At 40.9% G+C, this 23,318-nt stretch overlaps 1 protein-coding gene across 1 annotated transcript in view; it reads left to right on the forward strand.

Annotated features, from left to right (window-relative positions):
* Positions 1–23,318, forward strand: part of PHEX (phosphate regulating endopeptidase X-linked) — a 107,627-nt gene that overhangs the window by 47,838 nt on the left and 36,471 nt on the right. Inside the window, exons 12-13 of the mRNA XM_063343089.1 lie at positions 2,898–2,999; positions 21,725–21,802. Coding sequence (XP_063199159.1) covers positions 2,898–2,999; positions 21,725–21,802 — 180 coding nt within the window. The remainder of the gene's footprint in view (positions 1–2,897; positions 3,000–21,724; positions 21,803–23,318) is intronic.

A 23,318-nucleotide genomic window follows, 5' to 3' on the forward strand; every position in this document is an offset into this window, starting at 1 on the left:
TGTTCACTCTCATTTTAAAACTTCAAACATAGCTACGTTATCATTTCCCTTAAGGATATATTCAAATGATTAATTGCCCTTCACAATAATTTGACTTATTTTCAGTTCATTTTTTTATAGGGTTTTCCAATATCTGCTTTTCCAGCCATTGATTTTCCAACAGTAATCGGTTTAAAATTAACTAATTTAGTCATTGAACTTAGCTCTCAGTGCAGGAGAGGCACAACCATTTAGGAAACGTGAAATAGCATCCTGTGCTGGGAGCGACAGCTCTGTCATAGTCCTGCACAGCCCTGGCTCAGTAGCCTGAGTTTGTCTGTTTGACTTTATCTCCTTTGACTGTTTTTTCAGGGAAGAACTCCATTTTTGACAGACCAACACTGATTTGGCTTGTCCAAATTTTTATGACGTGTGTTTCCCTCTCAGGTTCTGCATTTCTTTTGCTACTTGGCTTCAGCTGGAGCTTCTTCTCTGAGATCCAGCTTTTCAATGCCCTGATTCTTGATCAAGTTTGTAATGTGCTGTTTGGCAATTTAGTGGCAAAAATATTTCTGGGATATTATACAGTATGACCTCTGCGCAGGGTAACTGGGAAGAGAAGTACTATAAGAAATGTACACCTTATGGAGGGGACGAATATGTTTTCATGCTTGTAAATGTGATGGAAAATTATGAGAAGCTGATAGAGTAGAGAATGGCTTTCTGTTGAAATGTGAGCTAATTAAAATATTTCTTAGCATGCAAATTCCTTTCAGACCAAATCTTTGAAAAATTATCTGGATTCACAGTAGCAGCTGAAGTAAGAAATGCATATAAAATTTATAGTGTAGATCACAAGATTCAGACTTATAGTGAACTGCCCATAGGGATTAAAATTAGATGCAGGTGAAATTTCTTGCAATCCATTTGGAAGTGTGCTTTTCAAGTTAGTCATTTGTGGTGTTATCATTTTCATTTTAACTGTTTTCAGTTCTATTCTTAAGCAGTAAGAAAGCACTTGAGAAAAGCACTCTTATTTGTACAGATTTGGGGTTTTTTTCCTTGCTTGTAGCATATATCTGTCTATGATAAGCAAATCCTGAGTTATGGATAATAAGGATTCTTTTTCCCCTGTGTTTTGTCACTGGTGTTTCATACCGTAGATATTTTTCTCCTTTTATCAAGAAAGACATTATTTGTGTCTAAATATAGCGCTGTTTCTAACCCAGAGTGCCTGCAGTGTTTCTTAGAGCTATGCCTGAGCAGTTTCAGTAATAACTTTGATAGCAGGAATAGATTTCTCCCCCTGCCCCCCGCAGCTACAGCTGGTGCATAAAGCCTAAGTATACACCAGGGTCCAGCTGCAGAGCTTGAGTTTGAACTTGTAACCTCCAAATACAGGGAGTTCACCTCATTAGTGCACTAAGTTAATTGAGTCAGTGCTCTGTCATCAATATCTTTAAGTTACCCTATTCCCTGGGATGCAGTTTACTGTGAATGTTGAATGTTTAGTCATATTTAATGCTAGACCTGTTCCAGTTGTTCCATATTGTCTCTAAAAATAAGAAAATATTTTTTGAAAAGGGTAGGGAAAAATGAATGATCAAAGGATCTTTGCTGTGTTTTGTCTGTCTCCGCCACAAATAAATAACAGTTCCAGATTAAGATATACATCTGATCCATAAATGGCAATTTAGCTAAAGGTAACATTACTTTCCAGGGTTTAGTCCCCACTTTTAATGACATTTCAGAGCTACCAGATCTACAGAATATAATTACATAAATCTCCAGTACTTGACATTTTCGTTATTTTTAAATGTAACGTAACTGATAACACGAAGATCCAATAAGTCTTCACGTAACGATTATCTGTCATGTCTTGTGCTATCTCAACTCTGGTTTGGTCTGTGCTAAAGGACTCCAGCGATGGCTGTATCCCCCGAATTGCCTCACTCTCACAGTATTCTCAGTGGCTAGCTGCCACCAGGTTCATCTACTGATAGAAACAGAAGCAACTGATTGCGTACGCCGTCCTGCTCTGTGCTGCTAGTCGGATGCATGGGCATTAGGATGTTTTTGCTCTTTAGACTGATATAATGCTTAGCCATTAGATTTCTTGTTTTCTGTCATTTCAGTTTTGGTTTTTTTCCCCCCTATTATTTATTTTTTTTTTTCTTGCTTGCGATATGCTTATGGCTTTGTCTGAAGAAGCAGCCAGGCTAAAATGGTTGTGGTTTTTCCTAGCTTTGCACAGATGCAAGCTGTCACTGGTGGTTCAAGACCACAGAAAGAGGTAAGGCTGCTCAGTGTCGTGAGCCATGGCCTCTATCCCTGCAGTAGGCGAAGGTTAGGAGTACTTCACAAATACAGCTAAATACAGGCTAAATACCTGCATACTGCTTTCCATTTGGACCGTGATACTGTCAGCCCAAATTCAGTCCTTTTGGCAGTATTAATAAGGTGTGTGTCAGCCTGACATAAACCAAACGGGGCTGCAGATGCTCTCTGCAGAAAAGGCTTTATTTGTGCAAATGCCTTGCAGCTGGCTCCTTCTTCTGCATGGGCTAGTGATCTAGAACCAAATGGTCTGAAATCTCCCCAAATCACTGCAAATGTCCCAGTATTTTTTATGATTTCAAGACAGACATTCTCGCAATTGTGACGTGAAAGGATCAGCAATTAACAGGTTGTGTGGTACAAGTGAAGGAAAAGAAAATGGAGAAACTTATTTTCAGAGGAAGTGTCTGAGGTCAGAGAAAGAAGAAATCAGCCTTCAAGAAAGAACATCAGATACTGTCTGATTTGGCATCATTCATGGTCTAATGAAATCCATTGCTCCTGCATACACCAAACCTTTTTTTATAATGATTCTGCCATGACATATTTTACTGGGGAGAGGTTTGCTAAATGTTTTGCAGATGGAGGAGCTGACTGAAGGAATTCGCTGGGCTTTTATTGACATGTTGGAAAAGGAAAACGACTGGATGGACTCTGAAACAAAAAGAAAAGCTTATGAGAAGGTAACAAATATAAATGTCGAATGGGTAAAATCCTATTACGGTGAAGATTTGACTTGAGTGAGAACAGAATGTCATGGACTGTACTTGCTGTTCCAGTTAATTACCCATTGTTTTGTTTGTGAAGGGACATGTGCCACATTTGTTTTGCTAGAAGCTGAGCCATCTGAGCTCCTGCTTCTCTGCTGAACTGATTTTTGTTACCTTGTTCTTCCTCCCTTGCCTTCATCTTTCCCCGTCTGGCTCTGACTGATGTAGGCTGTGAGCTCATTTCAGATTTGCCTGTACAGTGGCTTATCTTGACAACATCTTCATCTTGATTGGGATGTCAGGGGCACTCCAGCCTACAAACAGAAAATGGTGTCTAAAACATCTGGGTGTTCGGTGTGAAGATGGAGGGTCCAGCCTAGAAGGATATATGAGAATAGGACAGGTCTTATACCTTCTCCAATGTGGTTGTGGGAGGCCTAACTTGAAAGCCATTTTCCAGGAGTGCAATGACCATCCCAGCTGAACACCCATGTACTGATAAAATAATGCCAATTGTGAAGTGTCACGATCCAGGATGGCATTACTGGTCCTGGTTACTTTCAGATGGAGCGACAATAAAATGCAGGAGGTAGAGGTGAAGGCAGGAGGAGTTACTCAAAGCTCCCTTTTCACTCTATTCCCATGTTTACAGCACGCGGTATGTGGAAAGGGAGCTTGTCCAAATGCAGAGCTCAGTTGGAAGAGGCGTAAACAAAGAAGAGTGGAGGTCAATGTGTAGGACTGTGCCCTTATTTGTTGAGGCAGTGGGATATGAGTGAATTGGTAAACACCCTCTTTGAATAAACTGACATGCAAGTGCAGCTGAACTGTTCCTACTCTCTGTGCTTGAATAAAAATAGAGGTGTTTTGATTTAAAAACAAACACGGACTTCAAAGTTTTTTGGTAATTCTGATGGAAAGGCTGTTGAGACATTTTATCGTTGGAAAGTTTTAAATTCCATACACAGCCCATTTACATTTTATACAGCAGTGCTCTTCACAGATGTGCAAATGAAACAGAGCTGCATAAATGCACCAACAAACTCTGTAGCAAGAGAACAATAGTAAGATGCCATTTATTTCCTGCTAACCTCATGGTAAATGGACAGCAGTTATTACTTCTTCCTGGCTGTTACCCTTGGTTTTTTGCTAGAAATACCCTTAGAAATAAAAGTACCTGTAATTTAGATATTTGACAAATTTGGTGCAAAATAAGAGCAGGAAGATTTTCTAATTATTTCCTTAATTGAGATATTTCTATATTCCTTTACAGGCATATGCAAGTCTGATGTTGATTTTTCTAGCAAACAATCTGCTTAACCATTTTGTTCAAAATTTGCGACCTGCCTTTCAGCCGAGAAACAATACAAACATTGCCACAAACTAATAAACTCCCTAAAAAGCTCTCCCTTTCCCAGTTTAGGGAGAGTTTTGTTCAGAAGGTAGGTTAGGTCTTTTGTAGATAGAGGTGCCTGTTTCCCTCTTTTGACACATTTAGGAAGCTTATGGCACTTTGCTCACGATTTAGGCATCTCCTGAAGTTTCTGACGTTAATGCGGTGAGTCTGGGCCGAACAATGCATGACAAACTAAATTCAAGCAGTACAATAAAAATAATACTACAAGCCATAGTACTATGAATAGCAAATGGTTTAAATCCATTCTCACTGACTTGAACAACAATTTTATAGTTTACTGGCACAGGAACAAGGTCAAGCTTGTGAGACACAAGTGTTAAGTAATGACTTAGAAATTGCAGCAACAATTATGCAGTAGGACTTATGACTATGTTTAAGTTCAAATTCACCGAAATTGCTGCTTGGCTAGAAGGAAAGAGTCTAGAGAGACATTTTGGTAGATTTCAAGACTTGGAGTTTGTGCATGTTTATTAAATGCTATTTGTTACTAATGATAGATATTGGATTTATCCTGAGACATTTGAATAGGCATGTTTTTAATTCAAGAAATAGATTCATTAAATGTATGGTCAGATAATTCCCTGGGGAAATCTAGGATTTATAATACAACAGAACCTTCAAAATCTGTTACTCTTTTCCAATTAAATCTCATGAGCCCAGCACATTATGCTGTCACTTTTTTAATAATTACACTTTAATAAAGTAGCACAGACAACAGGAAATTTGAAGTGGGGATTGTTTGGGTGTTTAAAAAAAAAACCACCCAGTATTATTATATTACTTTATTACTTTATTATATAGATCCGTAAAAGTGACATTTCTTCATCAATAAGTGTCAGCCACATCTGTAAGGACAGTGCAAGTGCCATGGATGTCACAATTTAGGAAAGAGCTCAGTTTGTTCTTGAATTGAAGATCAAGTTGTATTGTCCTGGGGGTCTTCTCAGGTTTACTCTTCATTTTTGACCACTATCAAAATAGAAACTAGTGTTATGACAGAGCACAGGGGATGCTGAAGTGGGATGCTTCTTTCAGACAAAGGCCAGAAAGGACTCTGCTTTGATCTTCTGTGTAAGCAAACCATAGTATTTTAGCCAATGATTGCTGGGCTGAGCCCAATAACATATAAAACTGTTCTAGTTCTCTGTGGTTACTAACACCTCCGTGGTATTTTTTTTTTTATTAGGGTAGGATGTTCTGCTTGGAAATAAGTTGCAGTCCTATGTGAGCATCTTCTGCTTGTTCCTATTTCCAGAACAAAATATGGCATCTACTGCATTATTAATCTGATATCCTTCTACAATAAGGTCACCTGCCTAGTGGATGAAGGGAAGACAGTGGATGTAGTTTTTCTGGAATTTAGTAAGGCTTTGGATACTATGATTCTATTTGATGATTCTATGCTGTCCCTCACAGCATCCTTCTGGACAAGTTGTCCAACTGGGAGATGAACAGGTACATGGGATGCTGAGTGAAGAACTGGCCAAACATTAGGGCTCAAAGGATTGTAGTCAATGGGGCTACATCTGGCTGGCGACTGGTCCCCAGCAGTGTTCCTCAGGGCTCAATCCTAAGGCCAATTCTGTTCAGTATTTTTATCAATGATCTGGATGCTGGAGTTGAATGCGCCATTAGCAAGTTTGCTGACAACACTAAACTGGGAGGTGCTGTTGACTCTCTGAAGGGACAAGAGGCCTTGCAGAAGGATCTAGACAGGTTGGACCACTGGGAAATGATTGGTGGGATGAAATTTAACAAGTCCAAATATCGGATTCTGCACCTGGGATGGAGTAATGCTGGACACAAGTATAAATTGGGAGTGGCTGGAAAGCAGCCCTACAGAAAGGGATCTGGGGGTGCTGCTCGTCAGCAGGATCAATATGAGTCAGCAGTGTGCCCTGTCAACCCAAAGGGCAAACCGCATCGTGGGGTGCATCAAACCCACCATAAGTAGCCGGTCAAAAGACAGGATTATCCTGCTCTATTCAGCACTGGTGCGGCTTCACCTGGAGTACTGCATGCAGTTCTGGAGCCCACCATTTAGGAAGGATGTGAAGGTGCCTGAATGCATCCAGAGGAGGACAGCAAAGCTGGTGAAAGGGCTGGAAGGCATGTCCTTTGAGGAGCAGCTAAGAATTGGGGTTTGTCTAGTTTGGAGAAAAGGAGGCCAAGAGGTGACCTCATTGCTCTCTGCAGCTTCCTGAGGAGGGGAAGTGGAGAGGGAGGTGCTGAGCTCTTCTCCCTTGTATCCAGTGCCAGGATGCATGGGAATCGTTCAAAGGTAGGCCAGGGGAGGTTCAGACTTGACACTAGGAAACATTTCTTTACCGAGAGCATGGTCAAACACTGGAACAGGCTTCTTAGAGAGGTGATCGATGCCCCAAGCCTGTCAGTGACTAAGAGGCATTTGGACAATGCCCTTGATAACATGCTATAAATTTTGGTTAGCCCATAAATGGTCAGGCAGTTGGACTAGATGATCATTATAGGTCCTTTCCAAATGCAATATTGTGTATTCTATAGTCTATGTTCTATTCTATTCTTCCATTATCAATTAAGTAAAGAAAGGAAGTTACTAGTTAGGTAAAGAATGTCTTAGTCTTTTATGTCTTCATCACTAGCTGTAACATTGTCCCTTATAGCAATGCAGAGTAGAGCTCCTGCCTATATGAACCACAAGCTTCTTGGGAATGACTGTAATTCACGTATTTTGCTTTTCCTCTGTATTTTTCATCTCATCGCATTCTTGAATTCTTCAAATGCTCTATGAAGAAAGGAACTGTAGAAACCTGGTGGTTTTTGTTTACTGGGCCTACTCCATATGATCCATTTAATGTGTCATTAGCCTTTTCGTGAACTTCAGGCGTATTCAGGTCACTAACAAAATTTTTACTCACTTCCTGAAAGAACAACAAGGTCAATGTGGATGTCTGGACTGTGAGCACGGAGAGCTTTCCTAGAAAAACATCTCATCTCAGACTACTCTTCTGTTCCTTATGTGATTATATCTTTAGATGACAACACTGTAATGCAAATGACTTGGCAGGCTTGAAAGAGAATTAACTCAAATCCTCTCCCTGATTTGGATACTCGCTGTTTTGTGTGCGTTCTGCTGCCTGTTTTCTGACTGATGCCCACCTTTCTCATGCACTTGGCTGAGGCCAAACTTGTATACCTTGCTGTCAGCCTGATGCTTTGCAATCAAAGGGACCATTGACCTCCGAAGGACTTACAAAAGGCCCTATGGTAGAATCGATGCTTGAATTTTGCTTTAGGCAGACAGTCAGCTCTATCTAATCACTGAAACGTTTCTCCGTGGGTGACTCTGTGTCCGTTCTTTTGTTTTAAGTTACACAGAGGGGACACTACTAATATGATGAGCCCAAACCATGTTAAAAGGATCAAATCAACGAGTCCATGTGACATAAGGAACAAATGTCTTGCAGCCTTCATTTCTGAGAATCACCCTTTTAGCCCTTGTGTACTTTGGAGTTAAGGTTTGACTTTCCCTCTATAACAAAACAGTATAATGAGATAACATCAAATAATTTCCTTCTCTCCTCCCTCCAGTCCTCTCTTTCTGTGATTGAAACATGGATTTAAACCAGACCGCCTGAAAGCCAGTCTTGCAAAGAAAGATTTTAACAGGGCTAGGTGACTCGGTGTGTCTTCACGTGCAGTTCTCACCTAGCTCTCTGGATGGAGCTCATGCTGCTTCCAAAGGAGCTCCGAGTCGGAGAGGAGCATTCGGCTCTGTGCTGTGATGCTCTGTTCTCTACCCTGTCCTTCCTCCTCTGCTCTGTGTGAGCCTTGCTTTATTGCTTTGTATTTGACTGTCATCTGAAATTTGCTTAAACTATGCTTCTCAACCTCCCGAATTTTCAACGGAGAGCTCTGATTTTAAAAACAAAAAAAAAAAAAGCAGAAGGTTCCTCTTCTTGCCCTTTTAGCCTCTCTCTTTTGTAAAGTTCATTAAATTTTGCCCTCGTTTGAAGAACAGAGAAATTATTAACATGAGTGCAGCTTCAAGGCTGTGTCTGGCAAGAGACTCCAAGCGCTTGGGCTGCGAGTTACAGAAGCCATGCAGAAAAATCCCTCGTCGTCTGCCCAGGCACCCGGTGAGCTCTGGGCCACCTTACAGCCCCTGAGAAGGATGGCATATGAGGAGGAGAGGGGAGAGAGGAGAGCATTTTGTTTCCCTCACAATGAAGGTGCGGATTGCAGCCTGCTATATCAGCCAAATGGTATTGACAGCTGCATTTTGTAAGGGTGGGCCACAGGGAAAAGGGAGAACCCGCAACTGAAACTCCATTGACATGACTTGTGTGATCAGGGCTCTCATCTTTAAAACGGTAATTTATTGCTGCTGCTCTTCAAAGCATAATTCAGTGGAAGATCATCACTGAGATGTAAAATTATTCTCTTTCCTGGGCAGGAGCCATTATTTTATTAATCACTTTTTTTCCTTCCTGAAATGCCCTTTGTTCTTGGGTTTAACTGGAGGCTTGAAAAAGAGACCTTTACACAAATGGGTGTTTTCTGAAAGTTTTTAAATCTCTTGTATAATAGCCTGTATTGTAGAAAGTTATTCTTTTGCTTTGCAGGACTATTTTTAAATTGGGGATGATAAGCCAAAAAAAGCTTGTTTTTCTCTAATAAATTGGGCTTTTTCTGTAACATTATTAACCTCTTTAGGTCATGGAGCACAAATCCCAAGGTCACTGTGCAATCATTTCTTGCCTGCGGCTTGGCTTTATTCCTCTCTAAGGAAGTCGTATGCGCAACACTTGTTTTCTTCGCATCTCTCTGAGTCTGAAGACCAAGGCAAGAGAACCACAGGAAAATATGAGGACAGTGCCTAGCTATTGGTGTCTCTCTCAGGCAGTGTTAGGTAACTTTGTTTACCCTATGGGGTTTGTCCTCCTGCTTCAGAGACCTAGAGCAAACCTCCCTAGATAATGCAGTGCAATTTTGGCCAATAGCCCGTAGGAAATCAAGAGCCATCTGTACAAGCCCCTATTTAACAAAGTATAGGTACTTTAAATGAGATAGGTGTCCATGGGTTATCCCACTGAAGCCATTCGCTTCTCTAGCTGGAACTTACTGGCTGTATCCAGCCCTCCAGTCAATTAGCTGAGCCCCTGCCATCTTTCCCAGTTCTCTGTGGTCTCTCTCTCTTCACATTTGGGTGATTTCACTATGAACATGACAGACATACTGCTCAGACCAGAGGTCCAATGTCTGGCTCGGACAGTGGCCAAACAGTAGCAGATGTTTAGAGAGGAACATAAGGACAGGGCAAGCATAAAGGGATACATTCCTGCTATCCTCTCCTGGCCTCTGACAATCTGCAGCTCAGTTGCTTCCTGAGCCAGAAGTGGTGTCTTTGTATTTATTCATATTTTTGTGCTGTGAATTTGTCTAATGACTTTTTGAACCCAAGACAGTTTTTATCGTCCACAGCTTCCCATGGCAATGAGTTCCATCGCCTCACTGTGCTCTGTGTGAGAAAGCATCTCCTTTTGCTTGTCTGGAAAAGGTCACCTTCTCCCCCTACCTTCTTGTCGTGGTGAAACCAGAGAATCATCATTGTCTGTTCTATTCTGGTGCCCACTCCTGCTTATGTATAACCCTGGCACTGCAATACATCCAGGGAGTATGGAGCCTCCTGCGTTTGTTCAGATAGACTGTCCAGGGCGTGCACTAGATACAGTTCTGAAAAATAACTTTTCATGAAGATCTGAGGTATACCCAGATAAAAAGGCCAGATGCCACAGCTTCAGCAGCTGAAATTAATCTTGCTTAATGCCATGCTAATTTTGCACAAAGATGAAAAATCATCCAATGCAAAAATAAAAAATGCCTTTTGTGCCTTCTGGGATCTGTGGACCCATCCTATGTAAAATAATGAAAAAATGCGACAGAGAAACTAGCCCTGAGTCTCAACACCTGCCATATGTCATGTGGGCTTTTTCTGGAATGAAGGCCAGCACGAGGCTGACAGAACAACACTTTGTAAAAGAGGGGGGTGGAGTTTCGAAACCAAAGATCCCAAGACACCTTTTAATGGTTCTTTTAGGATGACTTTATATCTTTGTTTCAAGGAGCTCGGAGAACTTCACAAAGTGTAAGACTGCTTCAGGGCACTAACAAGCTGCCAAACTCGCTTCAGAACTAGGAAAAGAGGGAGGAATTTCCAAAGGCTGTAATTGCATTTAGGCACTTCATTCCTGTTCAAAAGCCAATGGGGGTGACTGCAGACTTCCAAATTTACTGGGTTTACAAGTTTTGTTCAGATCTTCTTGAAACAACCTTGTCATTTCTAAACTGGACAGCATACTTGTGCTTAGTGCCAATTGAACTTTGGCCACACTTTTCCTTTGTGGAAGTAAACTTTCTGAAATGAGGGTAGTCTCTGACTGGACTAGTTCTTGGATGCGAAAATGTAATGTCCTGCCTGTATTGTAGCAGTTGCATTGCAGGGAGCAATGAGCAGGTCTCCTGATAAAGTTGAAACATGGGTTGGAGTCCAGAAGAGGCAGAGTCACATTTTAACTCTTTTCCTACATGTCTGCAGTTCTCTCGGGCATTAAATGTATCACCAGGAGCTTATCTTCATGGTGTAACTCATCTTTATCCGACTCTGTGTGTGGACATGTAAAGAGAAGGTGACAACTCGATAGAAAGCAGGAAGTAAAGCAGATGCTGTGCAGCTCAGAAAAGATATAGGGGATTTGAAAAGTTTGCTTTTCTTTGCTAGTTTGGAATTTGGTCAGGACACTGAAGCTACCACTCCCACACCATCCCTGAGATAGCTGTTTGGGAAATGCCAATGTTTAGGATAACAATTTTCACGTGGAAGATACAGAGAATGCAAGGTACATTCTGGTGTGAAAGTGTTCCATGCTTTTTTCTGAATGAAAACAGGTCTTCATTTTTCATCAGATCAACAACACTTTTTTTTTTTTGAAGTCAAATGTTTATTTCTCCTCACAAACTTTAATTTTTGAACTCAAAGAATAATCTCTCTCACATTCTGAATTTAATTTAACCTTCTCAGGAGGACTGGGCTTTCCTGTTCAGTAACGGCGGGAGATGTTCTTCTCCATTGGCCAGAGTTGAAACTAATAGCCATGGCGTGTTTGCTTATCTCTTATCTCTGGGGTTAGATCGCTGCTGTCATCTTCTCCCTTGTTATCTGGCTGCTGCTACTGCTCACTCAGTTGTGCCGGGATGTCAGTTCCATTAATAACCTGAGCACCGTGCAAACAGATAGTGGAAAACAGGTGAAGGGAGAGGAAATTGTATTTAACCCTGATCTTGCAGCTGTCATTTTTCAGACTCCACCACGATGCCATAAGGCCAGAATGGGTGCGTGACATCAAAAAACTTGTGACAAATCTCATGCTTGAAATAGAAGGAGGGAGACAGATGGATGGACACACCTGCAGGTGCTCAGGGTGAATCTGAAACTTTTGAGGTAGAAATGCAACAGGAAAGCGTTGGTATGCTAAAAGACAGATTAATTCTTTCAAAGGGCAGGAAGTCCACCACCACCCCTAGAAATCTCAGAGAGTTTCAACTTTAACTTTCATTATCTTTGTTGTTTTACCAAGTAAAACTACCTCCTGTAGAGGAACAGTTACAAAGACAATATAGTCTCCCAGCTCAACCGTAACAGATACTGAGGTATGGGAGACCCATTGTCTGCATGCAGGAGTCGTCTACAAGGGCATGCTCGGGTATCTACTTGTCATTCCCTCTTTATTTCCAATGAATGTGCGTTTCCTGGCTGTGCTCTTCTCCATGTCCTGTACATGCCCACCTGAGCCACCAAGAGGAAAGCTGCCCGCTCACTGGGAATGGGCAGGAAGCGCAGCAAGGCAGGGTCATGGGCTGGGGTTCCAGATGGACCTTCAGCCTTGGACACCAAGCTGTGCGGGACCAGGAGCCTTAGCAGCACTTCAGCTCACTCAGGTATTGTACTAGTCATGGAGGTATGAAGCAAATCTGTGAAATGTTTAAACGGCTTCAGGTACTGGTATTGCTTTAGAGAAGCTTTGCCACACAGAGGTCATCAGACTCATGAATTTGCTCCCTTAGTGGCCTTTCAGAAGCCAGGATGCTGTCCCTAAAAATAAAGGATTCCTGAGCTGCCCTCCTTCGGGAGGGAGCTGTGAGATGCCTTGCACTCAGTTCTCTGAGTAAGTGGTGAATTCCATCAATGTGGAAATAAATACATATGTATAATTTATTTAAAAATAAAAATATGTAAAGATTTGGAATAGAGAGGGATTTGATCTCGAGTAGAAGGTAGAGCATATCATGTCTATGTTTTTCTATATTCAGCAGCTTACATTTTTGTCTATGTAAGCATCCACTTTCCCCCATGTATTTAGAAGGCATGGACAACTGGTAGGGGCACACTAACTGGTACACTGCTGGTTGAGGTCCCTGTTCAAGCAAAAGGAATTTCTTCCCAGAGAGAACACCTGCAAGTCCAGAGCGAAGTTAACACTTGTGTTTAGGTTCATAGTCCCCATTTCAGTTTTAAAGTAGTGTAAGTAGTCTGGTCTCAGCTGTAGCTAGACTGGGTCTGATGCTCACTTGTGGCTATAAATGAAAATAGTATTTTCCACATTCTATTAGTTAAAAAAAAAAAAAAGTTGCTCTGCAACCTTTGCTAAGCAAAGATAACCTTGAAAATGTTAAATGAATATAAACTGATGCAAGCAGAGGCTAAGGTCAGGAGTTGTCCCTCCCTGGAACAGGTTATTCAGAGTTTTGCATAAAACTGCCAAAAGAAATGCTGTGGTAACTCATATCCCATACAGCTGTGATGGGGAGGGAGCTTCCTTACCCTTTCCCAGTCCCTGGGGCTGTCCTTCTCTCAGCATTTGGTGCCAGAGATCTCCAGCACACCAGGCTTTTTGCGTCCTTGGGGACTTCTATTTTGTCAGAGCAGTGGTTTTTGTTAAACCTGCTGTTTTCCCAGAGCTGAAACAAAACCAGCAGAAACAATTTTGCAGCAAGGTGGGCGTGCTTTTAGCAAGAGGTGGCATGACAGTGGGAGTACGGGTCAACTGATGAGGAGCTCTGGCAGTGAGCAGTGAAACGAATCCAGGAGGGAGTTTCTACAAAAAATGCAACACAATAGTTTCTGCATCTCACTAATGTGCCAAAGGCCAGCCAAAAGTGAATTTTTCTTTGTGTTATTGCAAATCCTTCGGATTCTGGTGCAAAATTAGTTTGGTAAGGATATCTAATGCAGTTTCAAGAGACAGATAAAGAGAATTTTGAGTTGTGGGGGTTTTGTTAATTGGGTTTTTTTTGTTATTGTTGTTTTAGTTTTTTGTTTTAGGAGATAATTGCACTGGAAAACATAGAACATTGCCTGAAAATAAAGGCAGGAGGAGGTACGCTCTTCTGAAGTGCTAAGGATGTGTCTGAGCTTAGCTCAGGTGCATGAGCTATTAGAGCCATGGCAAAGGCAGCTTGGCAGCCTATACCATGGGGTATGTATACACCAGCATGACACCGATGATGGTCTGTGCCTTCAGACCACAACACTTGCTTCTGGCTTGTTTGAAGTGCAGCTGGGGGAGCTGCTAGCTGTCTGCCACGCCCCCCGGTATAGTCATGCCCTAAGTGATGCACAGATGCGTAGAGGGGAATCCAGTGCAGGAATCCCCATCCTGGAGTGGACCTGTCACTGCTGGTGCGGTGACGTGATGCCATAGCTGGACACAGCGCAGGCTGAGTCAGTTTGCGTATGTGTGTCCTATCCTTTCTTCTGGTCCTCAGGCATGAGCCCGGCTCCACATCTTTTGGCAGGTACTCAGCTGTGCTGGTCTGCTGTATAAGTGCATTTATGTATCGTGTAATCACAGAAGAAGATACTTGCTGTGTGCTGTGAAGAAATGTTATTTGATTTACGGAGCTGTGGTTCTGCTCATGAAAGACAGCATTTATGTCTGTCATATAGAATATTCTATGTGTAAAATAATGGAATCATGATAACTGTCATACAGACATTACTAATGGAAAATGGAATTAAAATAAAATGGACAAAGGCATTTTTTTTCGTAGCAAAATTAAAGTATTGCTGGCAGCAGAATGAGTTTGGAACCAAGCTGGTAGAGAAAATATGAGTAGATCTATTATTTATACTGTTGCATTGAACTAAGGAGTTATGCTTCTGAAAATACCACTGAATTTTTATTTTCACATAAGTAAGACTGTTCAGATTTCTGTGATTTAGTTCAGTTCTATTGCTAAAAAAAAAATAAAATAATGCAGGATTAGTTTAAACTGAAAAATTAATTCCAGTGAAATTACTGTCACAGTGCTTGAAGTGACGATTGAGTCTTTGTCTTGCAGAGACTCAGAAGCAAAAGAGATTTTGGACTGGAAAGAGTGGCACTAATGTATGTTGTTGCTTTTTCTGACTCTCTTCTGTGCCTGGCAGTCCTACTAAACATTTAGGTGCTTGCAACTTTATGGTTAGTAATAATAATATTATCTTGATAGCTAGTGGATATTAAGACTGAATATATAATCTCAACTAACAGTGTGCTTAGAAAATATTTTGTCCCTTTTCCCTTCCTTTTGCTATCTAGGAAGATAACGTATGGTATGGTCCCTTTTGAAGTGTCCTAGGTAATATTTTCTTGTCAGGAAGTTTTCTTTGAGTGGGGCTTTGGTTTGAAAATGTGATTCAGGATAGATGGGTAAACAAATGTAACACACAATCCCTTTACCGTTCCTCCTCTGCTTTCCCCCACTATGTGTTCCCAACACTTATCCTGTGCTAGTTCCAGCTGGTTCTCTCTGTGTAGCGATTCAGCTGACTGATCTGGTGGAAAATTAGCTGGGATAAAAATTGGATAGATTTCTGCTATGTTAGTGAGCTAAGCAGTATCCCAGAAAGATGTGGCAAGGAGCTGAGGCAGCTCAGGGAGTCTGTGGGTGCAGGCAGCGCGGGCAGAAGTCCGGACAGAGATGGGAGGAGCAAGGGAGAACAGTGAGGAGTAGGATATTATTTTTTTTTTCACTTGGCAGCACAAAGCTGTTAAACAGACTCAGCTGCTTTTGAAACCACAGTGTGTATTTAACTGAAAACAATTTTTTTGTGTACTTGATGCCATAATATTTTAAACTTCAGTTGTCTTGCTGGGTGTGATTATTCACATAAGTCACTTCATTTTTTTTTTTTTTTTTAATTTTTTTTTTTTACCCCTGGCCTCAAGCTATTACAAGACTGGAGAAATAGCTGTATTTTCCATCTTCATAATTGATTAATGTAGAACATTCAAAACAATTATTAAAATATTGGGGTGGGGATTATGGTGCCGTGTGAGGTGGTGGTGTGTGAATCGTTATTACATGAAACAACACTAGTTCTGAAAATCTTGAAATATCTCTACAGTTTGTATTGTTGTGATATGCAAATGTAAGAGGAAAGTTAAAGCCAAAGTTTAAAAATAAATAGTTTGATGATTAGCTATATTCTGGAGTATGGAGTATGCCAGCTCACTGCAGATCAAGTGCTCTTAAAAATTATCGTCTCAGGCCAAGTGTTCATGTGTGAGTTGCGACTTCGCTTTTGATTGCAGTTGATGATGTGCAAATCCCTGACATTTCATGTGGCCCCTGCATAGGAAATAAAATACATCATTAATGTAGGTCCAGTCCATCTCCCACTCAAGCCACTGGGTCACTTCCTACTGATATTTGTAGGACTGGGCTTTAGCCCTGTGATGGAACTTTTCTGTGTTTTACCAAGATCCATCGCTCTCTTTTTCTAGTTTTTCTATACGTAAACCCTAAATAGATGCAGTGATATTTATGCAGCAGTTTTACCAGATGGCTCTTGAATCATCTGTTTTCAATGAAAAATGAAAAGACCAGACACGTACATAAAGGCTGAATTAATCTTTGTAATTAAATGGAACATTACTTTGCCGTGAATGATTTTAGCTTTCAGAATGACTTTCATGCTAATTTTTCAGTGAGCTGTAATTGTATTAATTTTTTTATATTTTTAGAAGCTTGAAAATTATCTTCCCAAAGTTACTGTGAGTCAAGTTGATATATAGAATATCTGTGTCAGGCTCATAAAATTTGTCAGTGGTGAGATATATCTTTTGTTTTTGTTTTTTTGTTTTTTTTTTTTTTTTTTTACAGTAAGTACAATATGTCAGTACTTAGTATTGCTAGCAGACCTACGAAATATCCAAATCATACCGTGATGGGGAAAAAAAGGCTCTCAGAAGACTCATGTGCCAGGTTTCGTTGTCAAATGAGAATTTGACTAGACTGGAAATTGGGTTTCTTTGCAGCATTGAAGCATACATGTACGTTCCCACATTGGCAATTTGTTAAGTCAAGAGTTGAAGGTCATTTATTATTTCATCTCTGCAGTAAAGTGACTTGCAATGCTCTCATCATGACAGAAAGACACACTGATGGTAAAATCCCTGCTGCGTTGATGTCAGTGGAGGAACTTCCTTGTGTAATCAGTGATGGAGGAGCTAGCCCCACTCTGCGTCCTCTGCCTCAGAGTCTACTCTCTGGCTGCTGGGACAGAAAGCAGTTATCATTACCTACTGTAAAGCATGCTGCTGCTCCGCGTCACCCCTGCAAGAGCCTGTTGCTTTCAATGGCAGGAGAGGAAGCCTGCGGAGATGAGTTTTCTTAATTTACCCAACAGCGTAAGGTAGGCCGAGTACTTAGCAATAGCTGTGGGAAATATCCCATCATCCTGTTTCTTCCTGTACACATGGTTATTTAATATGCAAATTAGATATAGGAATTAAATGAGCCTTTAAACCATAAAAAGTTGTGCATGGTGTGTTTACAGCGGATTCATGTACAATTACCACATGGTTGGTTCCTGTATATTTGTCACGTTTCATTTGCTTTCCCTGTATGTGCGTGCACGCTCCCTGGAAGGCTTGTCTCTTAAGCATACTTTTAATCTTATCAAGGGGAAAATACTGACTTCATTATCAAAGACCAAGCCAGTCGTAGAAGAGTTTTCCACTTTCTTGTGCTGTGTATGAATAAGGAGTTCTTGAACTGCCATTAAATATTACTCAAGTGAACAGAGAAAGTAGTCGAGGAAGCAAGAGACTTCCAACATGCAAATATAGAAAACTGCTCTTAAGACAATGCTTTCTAACTTGTCTATTGTGCAAATAAACGGGGCTGTGTGCTGGGCTCAGCTGAATGGGCTTGAACCTGATGCAAAAGCCCCTGGGAGGAACCCACTTGGACGTATTCCCAAGGACTTCAGAGGGCTTCCTCTGCCCTCTCATGGGTTTTGCTTTGGCTATAGGAAACAGTGCCCTCCACCAGAAGCCACGTGCCCTGTGCTGGCAACATCAGGGAACTTACTGGTGTGCCACAGCCTTCTGGCCTGCCACCCATGCTTCTTCCCTAAGTGGGCATGTATGGGCTGTATGGGCCTGGACCTCATCCCAGGCTGGAGTTGGAGGCAACCCTTCAAAAAGAGAGATGCACTTGGTCCTTCCTCTGTTCTTCCCATACCAGGATGTGCGACATGGTGGAGATAAGGTGGCCTTGGAGGATCAGGGAGCTCAGAAGCATCTCAGGGGAGCATGGCACACCTCTAAATTTTTCGCCACATCCTACATGCCATTAGGACCAATTTGAGATGCATTCCTTTTCTGGGAGAAGCTGAACAGTGAGACGTGGATTGCACGTGACAACCTTGTACCAGTTTGCTCTCCATCAACTCTTGCTCTAGGTGTTCTCAAAAAGGCTCCCAGAGGATGTTGTTCATTTGTGGTTTTAGATGGTGCAGAGGATTTGTAATGGCTCTTAAGCATGTACCTACCTCTTCTAATAGCAAGTTAACTCGGTGGTGTAGTAACAAAGTGTGTACTTTTCTGAATCGGACTTGTAGAACATTTAAGAAGGCATTGGAATTGCAGTGGTAGTAAGGTCGGACATGGTGCTAGTAAGAGAGTTTAGTCATTACAGAGTATATAGTTGCCTGTGTGCCTTGCTCAGACTTCTGAAACATACACAATGTGGCAAAAACTTCTAAGTAACAAATGCAGTAAAATAACATTTTTCCCTTAAATATCTCTATATATCTATCTTACGAAATAGAGAGAGCTTTAGCTATTGATAAAACATCAAAGTACTAGGAGCAGCACTATATTTCGAATTTACTTTCAAAAAAGTCTTTGAGACAAGCTCTGTTATTTACGGAGTTTTGTATAGGTTTTATAACAAAATATTTCAGTAGTGCCTGATCATTTTTTCCTCATACATGGAAATCTTAAGCTCACAACACCAATTGTCAAAAGACACAAAGCAAGAGTATGTGTGACCTGACAAGTGAGCTCAGCTCTCCTGAGGTAGCCTGGTTGGGAGAGCTCGTCCTATCTTCCTTTTCTAATGCAGCAGGGCCATGACAAGGCTAAAGGATTTAAGTGTCACTAAAATACAAAATTAATGTTAAATATTAATTATATGGTTATCTATGACATTATAAGATTATATATGATATTTAGGTCAACCTATGACAAACCTGCTATTAAGGAACCTGGAGAAATCATCCTCACCCTTAGAGATGTTTGGTTAAGGAATGGGGTCTAAAAGATCCAAAACATGTCCAGTTCGAATCTTCTACTCTCTGTGGGCTGCTGTGGAAGAAGAGACCAAGATGGATGTGGCAGATATTCCACAAAGACCCCAAAATGTCCATGTGGTGAAGTGGAGATAGACATATTCTGGTCACAACCAGACAACTAGCACCATCTCTGGGGCCCATCTCTGCTTCTTTCAGCAAAGATCTAGGTTGGCTTCATAGTCGTCTGTATTCACAGCCAGCGAGCTGTGAATTTGTTTGCTTTTATTTGGAAGGCAGTCTAGAAATTGAATGTTTTTAAAGGATATAGTATATCTCAAAGTGAAACGTGTTCTTTTATGTGCCAGAACATGATCAACAATTTCTGATCGACGTTGTACTGGCTAAATCATTGGTGAAACGACAGTGTACTGACACAGTTAATCCTTACTTTTTCTTTAAAAGCCGCTGTTGTTTTTTTGCAAGTTGCACTATAAATTGTTTTTAAAGGGTTTACTCTACATCGCATAAGTTAATTTTTAAATTAAATCTGTTTAATCAAAATGCTAAGAGGTTTAATTAAGTAGATTCAACACAGAGGCTACTCAAAGTGATGGTTACTCTGGAACACATGCAGAACATTTGAGGTTCACTGAACTTGTTTAAGCAGCTGACTTAGTAAAAACTAAAACTAATGAGTTTTGTACTGTGTTTTTTCAAGACTCGTGTAACAACTAGGATTGAAACATTTGAAATGGAAAACGGAAATTTTCCAGTTCCTTGCAAAGTTCAGTCAGCCGGACCTGACAATACCACCAGGAAAAAAAAAAAAGGCACTCTTGATTATATACAAACTGGCAGATTAGTTGCCCTCCCTCTCCCCCAGCATTTAAAATATCTTGAAAGGCTGCTCTACCTTCTGGAAAAATGAGAAAACATTGTGTTGGGAGTTAATTTGGCTCATTTCGTATTTCCTGTTCAGCATTTGTCTTCCATTGTTGTCTTTTTTTTATCACTAGGGAAATTTGCATGACAATAGGATCTTTCTTGTTTAAGAGATCATCTGCTCCCGCTGCTAATTTCCTACCTGAAGTTGTAATCTTCTGTTTGTGACATCTTAATTATCTCAACCACAATTAATTGTGATGTCACGAATGGAGGATTATGACTTTGAGTTGGAAATGAGATTGAGAAATTGAAGGAGTCTGAAGAAGCAAAGAAGCCTTTCTTCTTGAAAAATAAAAGAGGCGACAAAATAATTTTGGTTAAATGGAGGCAGTCCTCGATCAGCTTCCTTCTTACAGTTGTGGAACAGACGTTTCTAATTCTTGCTGTCATAGGAGACTCTGTTGTATTGAAACACTGTGGAGGGGGAGAAGGGAGCAAGGATTTAATTGTGGAGGAAGGGTGACTGTTCACTTCCCTTAACAGTCACCCCCTGCAGCAAGAGGGAAATAGAAATGGATCCTAGAGAGGTTCGGGGTCTACTTGCAGAGAGCAGAATGCAGGGTTGGTATGGCTGCAGCTCGTTTAGAGGCCAGTTCATTTATTGCACTTCATATCTCACAATATTCATTTGGGTTTAGGCATATGAGTTTGAAGAACAAATTTCCAGAAGAGCGTTTTTTGAGGGGCGGGGGGAATTCCAAAAACTTAAGGAGAAATTACGTTCAGCATCCTGAAAATGTACAAAGTGCTTTGCGCTACTCTAGTCCACCACGGCTTTAACTTATTCTATGGACTTGTCATATTTCATTTCTTGCTATGTCACCTTATCCATTTCTATCCTTCTGCTCTTCTTCTGGAAACGTGTCGTTTCCAGAGAGATCCTGGGTGGCTGGGTGGCCTGCTGGTGTATTTTGAGGACGTTACTAAGCCTGTTTATACACTTACTGCACCACTAACAAAGTGGCAATACTCACCTACAGCCACTATCACTTCTTACCAGAGTGTTTACACAGATGGTGCATGGACACTGGGACCAAGTCATGACTGACAGAGGAAAAAACCCAAAGTTAATGAAAAGTGAAGTGTCTTATTTTAATACCTTTACTTACATTAGGGAAAGGGCAAAGACTGCAAAGTAGGGGGATGAAAGTGGAGAGCAAAACAAAGATTAGCCCTGTGGTTTTAGGAAAGCATCCTTCATAAAAGCGTGCACCCATCCTCAGGTGTAAATGGAAGTGACCTTCAGTGGAAATACACTGGTCTGCAGCTCCTGGGACTCACGTTTGCTCATATCTGTGTATCAAATCTATTTTAACAGTTGGATGTGTACCAGCTACTGTGCCATAGCAAAATGGGCCATTTCGTGTTGTCTTTTGGAAAACATAGTAAAAACAGGCATTTGACCATCTGATTAACACAAAAACCAGTAGGAAAAATCTGCTGTTAAGGTTTTGCACTCAAACGCATTGGTGTAAGCCTGCAAAAGCTCTGCAGGTGACAGTAGACTCACTGTGATAATCTGACAACAGAACCTGGAGCCTCCACGTTGTGATGCAAAGCTCATTTGCGGCACCGAGTTTACCTTGTAGGCAAGTTGGTTTGAAGTTAAATTAGGATGCCTTAAGGAAGGCATAATAATAGAAAGTAGAAAAAGAATGGGGAAAAAAGTGCCATACACTGAGAAATGGTTGTATCTGCCAACACTTTTTTCTTTTTTTTTCTTTTTCAAAGGCAAAAGCAGTTATGGCAAAAGTGGGTTACCCTCAGTTTATAATGAATGACACATACATTAATGAAGACATCAAAACAGTAAGTGTCAGACTTGCACCTTTCTTCTTTTACATATTGCAGCCATTCTTTGCTCTGTTTTGCTGCTGTTTAAAATCAAAGCTCTTCTTTTGTTTGGCATGCTTCTGGAGTTTTGCTTGCCTGGCTATTTTTAGACGTTGAATTAAGTATGCTAGCCCTTATGTCTAAATTGTCAATACCGGTGTGTCTAAGTGAGATGACCACAAGGCCTGCTAGGAGTAAAATATGCCTGGGTACAAAGAACTTTCCTGCTATTAAGCATTTTAAAGGTTAAACATACGCTGGCGTAAATTTTGCGTTTAGTTATGAAAATGAAACAAAACAAAAAAAATTATCCTCAAAGTAACAGTCTTCAAAAATACTAATGCATTTTTCTTCAGAATATCACAATTTATGGGGAGAGGCTCTCCCCACCTCTGCAGGATATGAATTTAGTTATGCTTGTCGGTTATAATCGTGCCTCGAGGTCCTAACCGATGTATATGCCTACCATGCTGGCTGCTGGACAAGGATACTGGGGCAGGGACAACGGACGACTCCTTCCTGACCCAGGGTCTGTTCAGCCTAACCAAAGCAGGAAGGCAGATGATGAAGATAATATATTTTACCATTTTCCATGCCTGTAATGAATTGCATTACTGAAAGTCACAGGCAAAATAGAATCACAAATTCAATCCTGAACTGGTAAAATACAAGAGTGATAGTCATCTTTGTCAGAGAACATCAAAGAACACTAAAAAGAGGCATAATTTATTGAGAAAACTTTGAAGAACCAACTCTACAAGCCTAGTCTTTGTTCCTGGAAAGATTTGGGCGAGATGGTACCGTGAAGGCAGTGTAGAGGATGTGACCAAATGACCACTCAACTTATGGAATTATTTGCCCGCATAAGTGGTAACGTCTAGCAAAAAACACGTGTTAATCACAGTTGCAAAACCATAGTTTTAATCTGAAGTATAACTTCCTCACAAGTTGTAGGATTTCTTGAAACTGATGACAGGAATATCATCTGGATTTATGAAATATTAACATCCCTTTTTCTTGCATGGTTAGTTGTGTGTGTGGATGTGGGGTTGCTATTAGATTTGGAGGCTTAGGGAAGCATGGAGCCTTATGTCTGTAAGCATTTAATGTGAGAAACAGTAAGAAAGCAGTGGCAGAACCCTCGGAGGGCACAGAGTCCAAAATATTTGTAATAAAATGCAAAACAAACTGAAAACAAGGGGCTTTGTTACATTTTTGAAAGTGGTTTTAAAAGTAAAAGCGGACCTACTTCCTTATGGAAAAGAGGCTGCCTGGGTAATAGCCTTGGAGACGTGCAGTCTGCAATTCATCGTTGGGTACTTCTGCTGTCCTCTGCACAGGGAAGAGCTTTTCCGATATTCCAGGCCCCCATGTAGATCTGTTCAGCCACTGTTTTTTAACTAAGCTCACAAAATATTTTTTATTCCTACCACGTGTGAAAATTTTACTTGCTTTGATTTGATAACGGCTAAAAAATTAGGTGATTATATTG

This window comes from Chroicocephalus ridibundus, chromosome 1, assembly GCF_963924245.1.
Source record: "Chroicocephalus ridibundus chromosome 1, bChrRid1.1, whole genome shotgun sequence".
Classification (NCBI taxonomy): Eukaryota; Metazoa; Chordata; class Aves; order Charadriiformes; family Laridae; genus Chroicocephalus; species Chroicocephalus ridibundus.